Source organism: Marmota monax, unplaced genomic scaffold (assembly GCF_021218885.2).
Source record: "Marmota monax isolate L192 unplaced genomic scaffold, Marmota_monax_Labrador192_F-V1.1 WCK01_AAM20220418_F8-fsc00008, whole genome shotgun sequence".
Classification (NCBI taxonomy): Eukaryota; Metazoa; Chordata; class Mammalia; order Rodentia; family Sciuridae; genus Marmota; species Marmota monax.
The window spans coordinates 28,737,377-28,751,180 of record NW_026694432.1 but is presented as its reverse complement, the minus strand read 5'-3'; the positions used below and the strand labels follow the sequence as shown (position 1 = coordinate 28,751,180).

Genomic DNA, 13,804 nt, shown 5'->3' with positions numbered 1-13,804 from the left:
GCTCAAAGACAGGGGTCTGCGGGAAAGGGGAGAGGCTGAGTCATACAGAAATGCCAGCTGCATCTCCACACATGTGTTGTCTTCACACTGCAAATCTGACGTGAAGGCCTGGCCTTCAGGGTTATGCACTGTAGGCACAGCTTGGTTCTTAGCCTCGTTAACTCAAAACTCCCTATAGAGCAAGACTAATCCCCACAGAATAAACACACAGCAGGAGGAGGGCTCCCTCCACACACAACCCACAACCACAACCAGGTGGCACACATGCCTGCTGTCTGCCTTCTCAGCTTGGTCACCCCAAAACTGACAGCTCGCCATCATCAAGGCAGCCACCTGGCTTCCGTCACGTGGACCACACATGCCATGCTGTGTCACGCTGACTCCACACCAAGTTACTGACTTCACGGCCCGCTGTTCAGCCCTGGAGCCGTGCCACCTCTGAATGAAGGGGTGGATAACATTGTGGCATTTTAAAATTATCTTAAATTATAACTGAGTTTTAAAATAGCATTACGAAAGTCACCAAAATGCAGGGCAGGGTTTCTGACGCACATAAACAGGACACCCTGCCAGGAATGGAGACAGTTTTGCATTTCTGTTCTCGGCTGATGTGGCGCCACCGCGTGGCAACAGCTCTGAACACCAGGCAGCAGAGCGGGTGGGGAAAAGTAGCAGAAAAGAAACTTGCCAAGGGTCTGCTTTGTTTTCGTGGCGGGTTCCATGCTGTAGAGTCCCCTTGGGTGGGCTGGGCAGCTGTGTGGGATGATGGTGCCCACTTCTCTATCAGGTCCGGCAAAGGGACAAGGAAATGAGAGGCCTTCCAACTGTATCAACCCCTGGAGAGTCCAGGCAGAAGGGACACCAGGGACCGAATTTCTGGCGTTCCCCACTATCTCCACCATAACCAAGCCAGGAAAGCAGCACTCCTCTTTTGTCTTTGTAATTTTTTTTTTTGGTCTGTTGTTTTGATTTTTGAGATGGGCTTCACTATATTGCCCAGGCTGGTTTCAAACTTCTGGGCCTCAAATGATCCTCCTGCCTTAGCCTTCCTCCTAAGTAGCAGGGACTACAGGTGCTGCTATTACACCCAGCTTCTTTTCTATATGAAAACCAGGAAATAAGCTAGGTGCAGTGGCACATGCCTATAATTCTAGGTACCTGGGAGGCTGAGGCAGGAGGATCACAAGTTGGAGGCCAATATGGGAAATTAGTGAGAATCTGTCTCAAAATAAATTCTGGGGATGTAGCTTAGTAGTAGAGCACCCCTGGATTTAATCCCGGATATGAAAGATAGAAGAAAGGAGGGAGAGAGGGAGGGAGGAGTCGGAGCAGCAGCATACACCTGTAGTCCCAACTACTGGGGAGGCACAGGCAGAAGGATCACTTGAACACGTAAGTTCAAGACCAATCTATCGAGATCCAGTCTTTAAAAATCAGGAAGTAGAGAGGGACCCAAGCTAGCATGCTTGTTCTGTCTCTGACACTCTCGCCAGGGTGACATGCACCAAGACCCTCCCATGCACCACAGCCTGCTCTTCCTTACCTCCTGAACCTCGAGCTACACAAACCTCTGTCCTCTATAAATCACCCAGTGTGTGGTATTTGATTACGTAACAGAAAATGGAGTGAGACACAGCATAAAGCAAAACTACAAATAATCCTTTAGGTTTCTTAAATCACCAAGATCCGGATTCTGGGGAATCCCAATGGCTAGATTCTTCGGTTTCTCCCTGTCGTTCAGCTGTGGCCTCTCTCCCCCCAACAGTGGAAACAAAGGTCAGAGGAAAGATGACCAGGAAAACAGAAAGACAGTTTTCCACTCTCTCCACTGCTTTGTTTTTACCAAAATTCTGAAGTTGCCAAAGTCACATGAGCCTGTGACGCTACTGCAGTGTAAAATGAAGACCACCCTGTTCAGAGCGGACAAGCCTGGGTCTCCTCTGGACAGCTGAAGCACTGCCACCCTGCAGCAGGAACTGTGCCTGGTACTCTGACTGCCTGGGGCGGCCCTGTGGACACGGGAGGTGCTGCTGGGGACAGGAGGGGCAGAGGCTCCTTCCCCATCAGAGCTGCTTACCCCCACCACAGGCCTGGATGAAAAAGAGCTTGGGCTTCCCCCCCAGGCTGGGGCAGCTGGTCCCGTTGAAGATGTTCACAATCCTCTCGACGGACACAGAACATCCATCTGTGCCGTAGACAGCACCCGGAAACTGGAGGTGGCTGGCCTAGAAGACCAAGGACCCTGGTTAAAACCAAGACACCGCGGCAGAAATCCAGCGGCCTTTCCAGAGGCTTTGTGGGGGCCACACACTCAGAAGGTCCCCCTGGGGCTCTGGACTGACTGTGACAGAGCAGGTTGATCCTGGAAGGGCCCTGAGCAGCATCTGTCCCTGGACAGGCCAGCTATCAAGAGTGCTGGGCAGCTGCCGCTAGACCAGAAGCCCCCCCAAGTGTGATCCCTGGACCAGCAGCATCCGCATCACTCAGAACATTCAGGAAGTGTTCATCCTCCCAAGCGCTGAGCAGTCAGAGCCGCTGCTCCAGGGCTCTTCCTATGCACAGGACCACAAGGCCACCCGTCAAAGCTCTGGACACAGGTCCACTTAGGGCCTGAGGCTTCTCATGAGGCTCAGGGGACACCCCTGCTGCCACACTGTGAGTGAAAGGCCCAAAAGGTTGCGCCTGCTGGCAACAGGCCAGAGTTCTGCTCTGGGAAGATGGCAGGCTGGCAGGCCAGACCATGATGGTTTCCAAGAAGGGGAAATCCTGACTTTTTTTTTTAAAGAGAGAGAGAGAGAGAGAGAGAGAGAGGATTTTAATATTTATTTTTTAGTTCTCGGTGGACACAACATCTTTGTTTGTATGTGGTGCTGAGGATCGAACCCGGGCCGCACGCATGCCAGGCGAGCGCGCTACCACTTGAGCCACATCCCCAGCCCAATCCTGATGTTTTATGTGTTCTGAAAACAGGGTGAAGGCCAAGGGGTAACTGTTGGGCTGTCCAACCCCCAGCATAAAAGATGAGGACTCCAAGGCCCGGCAGGGGCAGGGGCAGGGGCTTGGCCACAGTGAGTCAGCACATCACTGGCCAAGCCCTGAGCATGTCCCGGTGCCTGAGTCCCCCAGAGCAAGGGCCTGAACACCCTGCGGGGCCTGAGGATTTGAGTGCCGCACACAGCTCCACACAGAACTGGGTGGAAGCTTTGAGAGTACAGCTCGCCCCTCCCTCATGTCCTGTGGGCATCTCTCGGGAGGCTGCCCACCCGGGGCCCCCTGGGAGAACGGCAAGAGGTGGACAGGGCTGCACGGTTCTTCACAAAGCCAAGGGTGCGGTGGACACGAGGGACAGGAGTCCTGCAGGGCCTCTCGCCCAGCTTCGCCTGTGCCTGACGGGGAGCAGGGTCGGGGAGAGGCCTCCTACCTGACAGCCGTGGGAGAGGATGACCACCGCACAGCAGTCCAGGGCACGGTGGTCCCGCTGCGCCAGCTCTACCAAAGCCTGGACCATCTTCTACAAGGGAAGGCTGCAGGTGAGCCAGAGCACTGGCCATCAGGCCACCTGCCTGCCGCAGAGGGCAGGGCCCAGCATTCGCCCTGCCTCCAAGGGCCAATTCTGAGGTAATCGTCACAACAGCCCCATGCTCAGGGGAAAAGGTCTGAGCTCAGGCACCTTCTTGTAATCCCACAGCAGCCCCCTAGGGGACTCTTCTGGCCTTCTAGACAGGGACACTGAGGCACGTGTCACATGCAGGCAGCAGGCCGCATGCCCTCCTGAGTGTCACCCTGGGACACACCCCATGGTCCTACAGAGGCAGTGCTCATCTGGGAAGTCCCCAGCCTGCTCCCAGGGTCTCCTGCAGGGCGCTGCCCACTCGCCTCGGCTCCCCCACGTGCGGTGACAGGTGACTGTACCTTGGCAGTCAGGTTGCACGTCACCTCCACGGTGAAATGCAGCGAGCGGAAGCGGCGCTGCATCTTCTCACAGTCCACGTTGGAGGCCAGGCGCGCGCTGAGCCCCGATGCGCGGGAGAAGCTCACGTTGTTGATGATGAGGCAGTGGCCGCAGGGGTCCGCGCGCAGGACGTACGCCTGCCCCAGGGACGGGGGACAGGACCAATGTAAGCGGGGCTGTCCCACTTCCTGGAGGAGGTGACCCTGCTTCTCACTCAGGGGCTGACAGCTGAGAGGTGGGAGAGGCATGGGCGTCCCTTCCACTGCAGGCCCCACCCGGGACTCCAGGACACAGAGGGACCGAGGGAGCCGCAGGGCGGGCACTGGCTGCCCCTTACAGAGAGACGCAGGCTTCCGACTCTGTGCTCAGGGACGGAGCAGCTGGCTTAGAAAGCCTGTGACCCACTGGTGCCACACAACAGTCGGTGGCTCTCACCCAGGTGCACTTGGCGGTGAGGCAGCTGCGTCCGCAGACTTCGCCCAGACCTGGCCCCGGAGGCCGAGGCCGCCTCCCCCGGCCCCCGCGACCCTCCCACAGCTGCCTCTTCCTGCTCTGGGACTTGCTGCCCTTTATTTGCGCCTTCCCTTGCCGAGCTTCCCTCCCCGGCCAGACTGAGGGCTCCCTGTGGCCTCCATCCCAGGGCAGCGCCCAGGAGCCACCCAACAATACACAGGTGGGGACAAGAGTGCGAGTGTCCTGGCATGGAAGAGCACCACAGCCGGTGCTGACGACGTCCCGTTAGGTGGGACCTGATTCTACCGCTGGGGTGAAGCAGGCCTGCTCGATGGCTTCAGTGAGCACCAAACCCAGGTCAGAGCCATGGACGGCGGGGCCGGAACCTCGTTCCCCAACTGGGCTGGGTCCCCAGGACTCCTGACGGCTGCAGGGAAGGGGCGAGGCTGATGAGAGGGACAGGCCCCTAGTCTCATGGAGACTCACCAAATCTGTGTTTCCCCTCGACAGCTCCTGAGCATCTGGAGAGACAGACAGAAAGAGAAACGTGAGTGCTGGGGCCCCAGGGAAAGGCCAAGGGACCACGTGGGGAGAGCTCCCACAAAACAGAGCGAGCCGGGACTCGGGACCCCAAGCTCTGCTGGTGATGGGATCAAGTGGCACAGCCACCGTGGAGAACTGAGTGGAAGTTTCTAACAAAGTCGAACACACACAGACCCTGGGCCTCTGGCCACATCTCCAAGAGGCCTCCTCATAAAGCCCCCGAGCGACGCTACCAACCCAACAACAGGCTGACGGACACACAAACTGACAAGCAGCCACACAGCCCACCACAGAACGGGCTACCACACACGCGGTGCCACAGGAGGCCTTAAAACAGGCTCTGCGTCAGAATGCCAATTAGCCCAATTTAACTGGAGTGACCCCTGAGCCTTTTAGTCGCAAGAACAGAAACCCGGCACGCTGCCTGATATGGCCACCAACAGCTCTCCCAGCTCCCTGCTGCAGGAGGCCCTGGCCGGGACAAGCAGCCACACACGAGCCATCACATTTTTTTTTTAATATTTATTTTTTAGTTGTAGTTGGACATAATACTTTTATTTCACTTATTTATTTTTATGTGGTGCTGAGGATTGAACCCAGGGTCTCGTGCATGCAAGGCAAGTACTCTACCGCTGAGCCACAACCCCAGCACCCGCCACCCGAGCCATCACATTTTAAAAGCTCATTCCATTCTGAAGCAAACGCATTTCCCCCCAATGTACACAGACAAAGCCACGCGCTCTGGTGGCACACAAACAGAGACGAGAAAGAAGATGAGCCATTTGTTCTTTGAGGCAGTAGATGGAGTGAGTGAGATCTTGGAGCCAAGGTTCAAATCCTAGCCCTGCCACTTATCTGCTGCATGACCCTGGGCAAGTTGCTCAGAGTCTCTGAGCCTCTGTTCCCCCATCTGTATCCCAGGATGAGAGAAGCAGCTGCCAGCATCAGGGTTGTGGTGAGTTCCCAGTTGATGGGCACACCAGTCCTGCCATAATCGACAGCTCAGTAACACTGAGTGTGCCCATTTTTGTTTTTATTCACACTCCTGCTCCAGAGCAGCAGGGGTACTAACCAGCACCCTGACATTTTGGGCTGGGTTACTCTATTTTGGATGGCTGTCCCATGTGTCATGGGATATACAGCCACATCCCCAACCTGTACCCACCAGATGCCAGCAGCACCCACTCACCTTCAGCTGTAATGACCAGATGTACCTCTAGGCACTGCCAAACATCCCTGGGGAAGGGGACAAAATAAAAATTGCTCTTTGCTCAGACACACTGACCTTCCTATAGCACCCTTCCCGGGCCGACTCAGCAAAGGCCCTGTGAAGTCCTGTGGTGGCCCTGCTGCCGTAGCCCAGATGTTCCTACCCTCGACTGCAGAATGAAATCCACCTAAGGAAACCCTCTGGACAGTGCCCATGACCTCACGCCCAGCACCTAAAAAGGACAACTCTGACCAGCACCAGAAGTCAGAGCCCAGTGCTGCACCGGAACCCTCATGTGACCTGCTCTCAGAGACCCGCTTCTTCCCCTACAAACTGGAGATGATAACAGAGGGGCTTTCCCTGCCCGCCACTACAAACATTTGTTTGTTTACTTCATGAGGTTTTTTAGTGTTTTGGGGCTTTTGTTTTTTGGTAACTGGGGATGGAAACCTAGTGTTCTACCACTGAGCTACATCCCAGCCCTTTTTATTTTATCTTTTTTTTCATTACAATTCTTATTACATATATAGAGCACAATTTTTCATATCTCTGTATATAACGTATGTTCCTTTTTATTCTATCTTGAAACAGGATCTCACTAAGTTGCCCAGACTGGCCTCCAACTTATGATCCTCCTGCCTCAGCCTCTGAGTTGTGGGATTACAGGTGTGTGCACCACCGCATGTGGCCATGGCACAGTTTAGACCACCTAGAAAAAAACAGCATGCATAGTAAAGTGATGTTCATATTTAAGGTGATCCTATTATCACTAGTATCATCTATCTACCCGTAGGACAGCACACTTCAAGTCTAGACCGTTGGTCCTAAATGACTCAAACGGACACTTCTCAGAACCAGACGGCAACATGGGAACTTTGTATTTTGCCTGCCTCTTCCCTAGCCGGGCAATAATGCATAAGAACGATTCCAACACCTCACTTCCTCATGTTGTTGGCTGCCCTGCTTTAGCAGGCTGTCTGAAGTCACAGTCATCAGGACAGACAGCACTTTTCACACGGCTCACGGGAAAACGCGTAAGGCATCAAAAAGGGCGTCACTGTTGGCAAGGACATGGAGGAAGGATCACCTCTACCCTCATTTCACGAAATTATAAAACACATTTTTGAAAGCCAAGCTGGTAGCATCTATCAGAGGGATAACCACGATTTCTTTTGAAGATACACGTTGTTATGGGCCAGGCTATATGGGCAATGACCACACAGACTCCATTTTACCCTGAGACTCCTTAGCATGTACGAAAGGCTTCTCCCGTGGGAAAGCCCGCCTCTGTTCCCACTAATAGTCACCCAGCATAGCACACTTGGCAACACAAAATAGCAATTCTTATACAATGTAAAATTGTTCTCTTTGGTTTCCATTTTTTTTTAAGAGAGAGTGAGAGAGAGAGAATTTTTTAATATTTATTTTTTAGTTTTCGGCGGACACAACATCCTTGTTTGTACGTGGTGCTGAGGATCGAACCCGGGCCACATGCATGCCAGGCGAGCGCGCTACCGCTTGAGCCACATCCCCAGCCCCTGGTTTCCATTTCTCTTGGGCAATGTACCTTGTCAAGATTGACTGTCTAGACATTAGTAACCATTCTCTAACATGTACTGAACTAGGGTCATTTTGACCCCCTTCCCTTCTGCTGGCTTGCTGCCATGCCAACCTGGAAAGTCCTGTGGGAAATACCAATGTACCCGTTGCATTGTCTCACTAACTGCCCAGCTCAGCTTCTGTACCTGCTTGCTTGCAGCTACGGCAACCCGGATGTGGTTTTTGCCTTTAACTATCCTAAAATGCTTAGGCTCGGGACTGTTCCTTGCAGAGACACTTATGGGTCTTGTGGGGGAGCAGTCACGGCCAGGCAGATAAATAAAGACTCTTCAATTTGGACAAAACTGGGACTTCATGTGTTTTCTGAGCAACCTGCCCCACAACAACATCCCCTGTCAGAGAGAGACGTGTGCCAGGAGGGGTGGGACAAATGACACACAGCGGCCCACATGAAGCTGCAGGAGTTGAGTACTTAGCACAGAACAAACTGGTCAATCCACAGCCCTGCTTTGGTGGCACCTAAGGTCTGAAAAGGTAGCTATCTCAGGATGCCTGGTTTGACCTCAGCCCTATAATCTATTCCTCTAACAGCAAGAGAAAGAGATATATATAGTCAAGGGAGGACAAAGGTATGTTTGCTCAGAAGGGCACACCGCCTAGACCTCTTAACACCACCCTGCGCAGCACAGAGCAGTGATTCCCAGACCTGGGAAAGCCTGGTGCTGGAGATGGAGCCCACCCACCATAAACTCTGCAAAACCAGTTCCAATTAGGACCTGTCAGCCAGGCCAAGACCACCAAGAGATGCCCTCGGTTGTAATCAACCCCAAGCCCAGAGGTGACACCTGGGCAGGATCTAACAAACTCCCTCCTTCCCCAATAAAAGTTGGGACACCAGGAAGTGAGCTGTCACTCTCCCTGGGTGATTTTCCCCATCCTCTTCCTCTTTTAATAAACTGCACTATACTTTGATCAAGTCTTGTGTCTTGCTTGAAATCCTCTCACACAGACAGAGCTGAGAACACAGCGTGACCTCCGGGAAGCTCAGGTGTTATCTCTACTGCCAGGGCTAGAGAGCAGTACAGGCAGAGCAGGGTGGCCTAGGCAGCAATCCATTTCATTTCCATTTCCACCTCACACCAGCTGTGTGATTTGGGGACAATCATTTCCAAGTCTATAACTTACTCTGTTCAACAGTAAAATAGGAAAACCATAGCACCTGCTTCACCCGAGATGGAAAGATTAAATTAAATCATGCAAGTGCGGCGAACGGGGCCTGGCAGACAGCAAGTAGTGGATGACGCTAACCCTACTGTTGTTACTAGCTCAATGCCACGCAGGGGTCCCTCAGGCAGTCACAGAAGAGGAAGCACATGCCAGGTGAGGTTGTGCACATTGTAATCACACAAGGCTGAGGCAGAGGATCCTAAGTTCAAGGCCAACCTGGGACACTTAGACCCTGTCTCAAAATAAAGTATAAAATGGGCTAGAGAAATAGCTCTGTGGTAGAGTGCCTGGAGATAGGGGTGGGGGGACATGAAATATCCCTGGAGGCAAAGCCCTAACTGACAATAAACCACCAACAGGAGGTTAGATAAACCCTAAGCGGTTCAGAATAGGAGTTGCCACCACCTGAATGGAATGAAGTATTGACCCGCACAGCACAGTGACTGGATCCCACAGAGGTATGACAGGAAGAAGCCAGAGACTCCAGACTCACACGTGGGATGTCACTCACGTTGCACTTCAAGCAAAAGGGATCAGTGATGACAGAGACTGGAACAATGACTACCTCAGGCTGAGAAGGGGGACAGACGGAAAGAGAAGAGTCTCCTAAGACACTGGAATATTCTGTACCATGATGAACTGGGCAGTGGTTACCTGTGTGGAGAGAATCATCCAGCTGCACTCCGGGGATTTATGCATGTTACTGGATGTAACCTTGTGACTTCAGGCAAATTATTTCACCTCCCTGGACCTGGCTTCATTCCTGTCCCTCAGGACAGACAGCACTAAATACTGCCTTTTAGGGCTGCTGTGAGGGAAGGAGGTCAGGGTGTACGCCACGCTGGGCTGACCCCCTTCTGCCACAAGCCATGGGCTAGTCCAAGCTACTCACCACTACCCAAAGGCAAATCCAGAACAGCTGGGCTTTGACACTCTGATCAAAAACAGGGACACCCAAAATAGACTCCAGCACCTGCCAAAATTATGTCTTTGAAGACCTACTAGAATGTTCCACCTATCAGCACTCAGTAAGACAACACCATGATTGAATTCTGACCTCAGCCTACCTGGCTGTACCCAGTGACCACACATCATGCCCACCCACCAACCACCCTCTCAGTACTCACGGGCATCCCTGAATTCTCCAGAACCAACGTCCACTGGCCTGAGAACCTCTGGCCTGAGCTTAGCTGGCGGGAGCTCCCTGGGCCCCAGCACCACTGGGGTGAGGTTTCCTGAGGCTGGCTTCACTGGATCCAGCATCATCACACGCAGCTCCTCTGGCACAAGGTCCAGGGATCTGACGGCCTCAGGATCCCGCTTTACCGCTTGCCGACTTGTCCGCAGCAATGAAGCCAGTGTGTCCTGACCCGTGTCCTCTAAGCAGGAGATGAACAAAGGAAGGGCCTGCCTCCCTCGGGTCTCAAGATCTATGACCAGCTGCCGGGCCTGATCCCGGCGAGACCCAGAGCCTGCCAGCTGTTGGAGAGAAAGATCAGACATACATTACCCCAGGCACCCTCATGTGGCCCTCACCTGTGCCCCACTTCCCACCTAGCAGAAGTCTAGACAACCAGGCCACCAGGCAGAAACCGAGCTGCACGTGAGCCCACGCTCCTCTGCAGCCTTTGCTCATCTGGTCACGCAGCATCTCAGAAGCACATGCTATTGCCCAGCATGGTGCTACGTGCTAAAAGCACAGCAGGGACAGGGTCAGTCCTCAGGTGCAAACATCTAGTGGGGGTACAGGGAGGAAAAGCACCGGTGACACAGCAAGGGAAAGCCCATGAGGCTGTCAGGGTACAACTGCCAGCCAACTCAGCCCTGGGGGCTGGAAAGGCCCCAGAAGGGGAAGGCTTAGCTGAGACCCCAGGGAAGATGAAGAATGAACAGTGAACTACAGAAACCGAAGGGAGGAGGTGGGTAGTGGTGAGGGATGAGACCTTTGTGTGGCCAGGCCTAGAACTCATCCTGAGAGCTGTGAGGAGCAAACAAAGCGACAGAGTGAGATCTGACTTTTGAAAAGTCACCTGCGGACAGGGAGGACAACGGAAAGGAGTGAGCCACAGCCACACCGGGAGGTGCCAAAAATGGCTGGAATGGAGAGAAATGAGAGGACAGATCAGGAGGGAGAATCCACAGGACATAGGCACTGACTGGGTGGGACGTGAGGACAGAATGATCAAGACTGACACAGAACAGGCGGAAGACAAAACGCTGGTTATCTGCTGCCCTTTCTTGGAGACCTGACACTGGACAAGTTCTTCAGGATCCACAGGACAAAAAAAGAGGTGGGACCTCAAGATCCACAGGGATATGACACCATCTTGTCCTCAAAATTTCTACTGCAGCACTGTCCAAGATAACTTTCCATGGTGCTGCAAATCTGCACCTGAGCTGTTTGACATGCCAGCTATCAGTCACTTGGGGCTGTTGAGTGCCTGGGACAAATAGATGAGGAACCCAACTTTTAATTTATTTCATTTTAGTTACTTAATATCCATTTAAATAGCCACATGTGGCCAATGGCTGCTAAACTGAACAATAGCCCTCCATGTTACTGGGAGGATAAGTGTCTCTGGCAAAATGGCTTCCTGCAAACAGACAGTGGTGTTGCGATTTCTCTGGGCACTAATGGTGATATTAGATGCATCATTTCATTTCCCCCCCTCAACCACTTCAAAGGGCTAAGTTACAACTTTTCACCTTACTCATGAGGGAAACTGAGTCACCAAAACTTTTTTGTTTTAGTTTCTTTTGCTATTCACTAATACAGACTGAGCAACCCTAATCTGAAAATCAAAAACACTCCAAAATCCTAAATATTTGGAGCCCAAAAATGATACTACAAGTGGAAAAATTCACATTATGAAACTTTATTTCATGCACAAGATTACATAAAACATTATGTTAAAAATTACCTTTGGGGGAGAAGGACATGAATGTGTATTTTAAAGATAGTGGTTATTTTATTTCTTAAAGTGGGTAGTACATAGGTATTTATTTTATGATTTTTTAATGAGCATGTTATTGATGTATATTAAAAGTTTCATATACATAAGAAAATATATTTAGTGTAATAATAATGACATAGTCAACAACAATAAAATTATTTAATTGTGCATCACTTTAGGAAAATAAATACCTTCAGGCAATGTGTATAAGGTATATACATATATATGACACATAAATGAACTTCTTATTTAGAATTGGGTTCCATCCCCAAGGTACTTCATTATGTACATACAAGTATTTCAAAAATCTCCCAAAATCCAAAATCCAAAACATTTTGGTCCCAAGCATTTTGGATACAAGATATTGATTCAACCTGCATGTAACAAAGCCAGAATGGGGGTCCAGATTCATCTAGGTCCTAAGCCTGTGTGTTTACCAGCCATACCAGTGGTGGCAAAATGGCCACCTCTGGTTACTTGAAAAAATTTTGAATTTGTTGCTAACATTTTAAGTCAAGGAAAAATGACAGAAATTGAGATTCCCAGCCTCTCTCAAAATTTGAAAAAGGTAGCAACACTCAGCTAGAGTGAGGCTGAGGGCAGAGGCTGCTCTAGTGTCCACCTGTGGGCCTTCCCTTTAGCTTGTGGTCCCTGTGCATGTGTCTGAAAGCAAGGACTATGGCCTGGAACCACTTTCACTGCCCAGTATGGGCCACAGAATAGGTTCTCCTGATACTTCTTTTATTATTAATTGGTAATTACCCATATGACACTGGACCACTTTATCCTATTAAAGATGCCTTCTCAGGACCAGGCCAAGCTCCTGGATGATGCAGAGGATGGAGCCTTGGCCTGTAAAGCAGCCCCTGGGGCACCAGCCAGGGGCCTCCAGCTGGCCATTCATGGCGGGAAATACTCCTTCCTGTATCTTTACAGGCCTGTGGTGAGGCTCAAACTGGGCAAAGATGTGAAAGTGCTTGTTTAGAAAGCCTCAAGTTTGCCTTTATTAGTCCATCCATCCCCCGCATCAGGGCCCGTCATTTTCAAAACCTCTCACTTCATGCAGGAGGTGGGTGAAGAGGGCAGGGGCACACTGTCTGCGCCTGGCGCCGCCCCATTTCACACACTGTTTCGCTTCGTCCTCGGGCAATATCACTGCTGCCCCATTTCTCAGAGGATCGGACTCTCTCAGGGGACAGCAGTGGGCGTCCAGAACCTCTGTGCTACCGAATGAAAACACACAGCCTCCTCCTCACAAGACACGCGCATGGTGGCAGCGCTGACCGTGCGGGGCGTCGAATCGCCTTAGCAGACCCGCAACCAGGGGGGCCTGGGATTCTCTGGTTCCATTGCAGGATTTCGGGGGCTCCCCAAGAGGGATGGGCACCGATGTGCAACGCGGAGAGAGGAGGGCGGGAGCGGGGCCTTTAAGCCAAGGGGTGGCTTCTACAGCCTTCGTGGCACATCCTCGCGGCTCCCACCAGAGACGTGAACGTCCACGCGCCGCACAAGGAGCAGAGAACGCAGACGAGCAGGGACACTCACGTACCTGGATGTCCTCGATCATGTCGGGCGTGAAGAGCTCGCGACTCAGCAGGGCGTCCCAGAGCGGGGCCACCTGCAGCTCGCTCACCAAGCGCACCCGGCAGCGCCGCAGGAGCTGCCGGTCCGCTTCATCCATGGCCGGCAGAACGCTGGACCCGGGACCCTGCCAGCTTCCGGGCAGCGGGGCCGCGCCCCGCGCCCCCCGCCCCGCCCCTCCATCGCCCCGCCCCTCCATCGCCCCGCGCCCTCCGCAGGCCCCGCCCCCGCACCGCACCGCTTCCCGGGAGCCCGCCCCTAGGCCGAGCCACAGCTACTTCCGGGCCCACTTGGCTCCGCCCCCAGCCTATCGCCCCGCCCCAC

At 52.7% G+C, this 13,804-nt stretch overlaps 1 protein-coding gene and 1 long non-coding RNA gene across 2 annotated transcripts in view; one reads left to right on the top strand and one right to left on the bottom strand.

Moving 5' to 3' along the window:
- Window positions 1-13,646, bottom strand: part of Casp9 (caspase 9) — a 20,613-nt gene extending 6,967 nt beyond the window's left edge. The window contains exons 1-6 of the mRNA XM_046468802.1: window positions 13,449-13,646; window positions 10,073-10,424; window positions 4,892-4,926; window positions 3,913-4,089; window positions 3,422-3,511; window positions 2,078-2,225 (exon numbers count right to left, since the gene is read on the bottom strand). Of these exons, the coding sequence (XP_046324758.1) occupies window positions 2,078-2,225; window positions 3,422-3,511; window positions 3,913-4,089; window positions 4,892-4,926; window positions 10,073-10,424; window positions 13,449-13,580 (934 nt within the window). The 5' untranslated portion in view covers window positions 13,581-13,646. The remainder of the gene's footprint in view (window positions 1-2,077; window positions 2,226-3,421; window positions 3,512-3,912; window positions 4,090-4,891; window positions 4,927-10,072; window positions 10,425-13,448) is intronic.
- Window positions 4,048-8,062, top strand: LOC131423224 (uncharacterized). The gene is made up of 2 exons (XR_009224387.1): window positions 4,048-6,824; window positions 7,591-8,062. It is a non-coding gene; the product is annotated as an uncharacterized LOC131423224 (long non-coding RNA).
- Window positions 13,647-13,804: the final 158 nt, after the last annotated feature.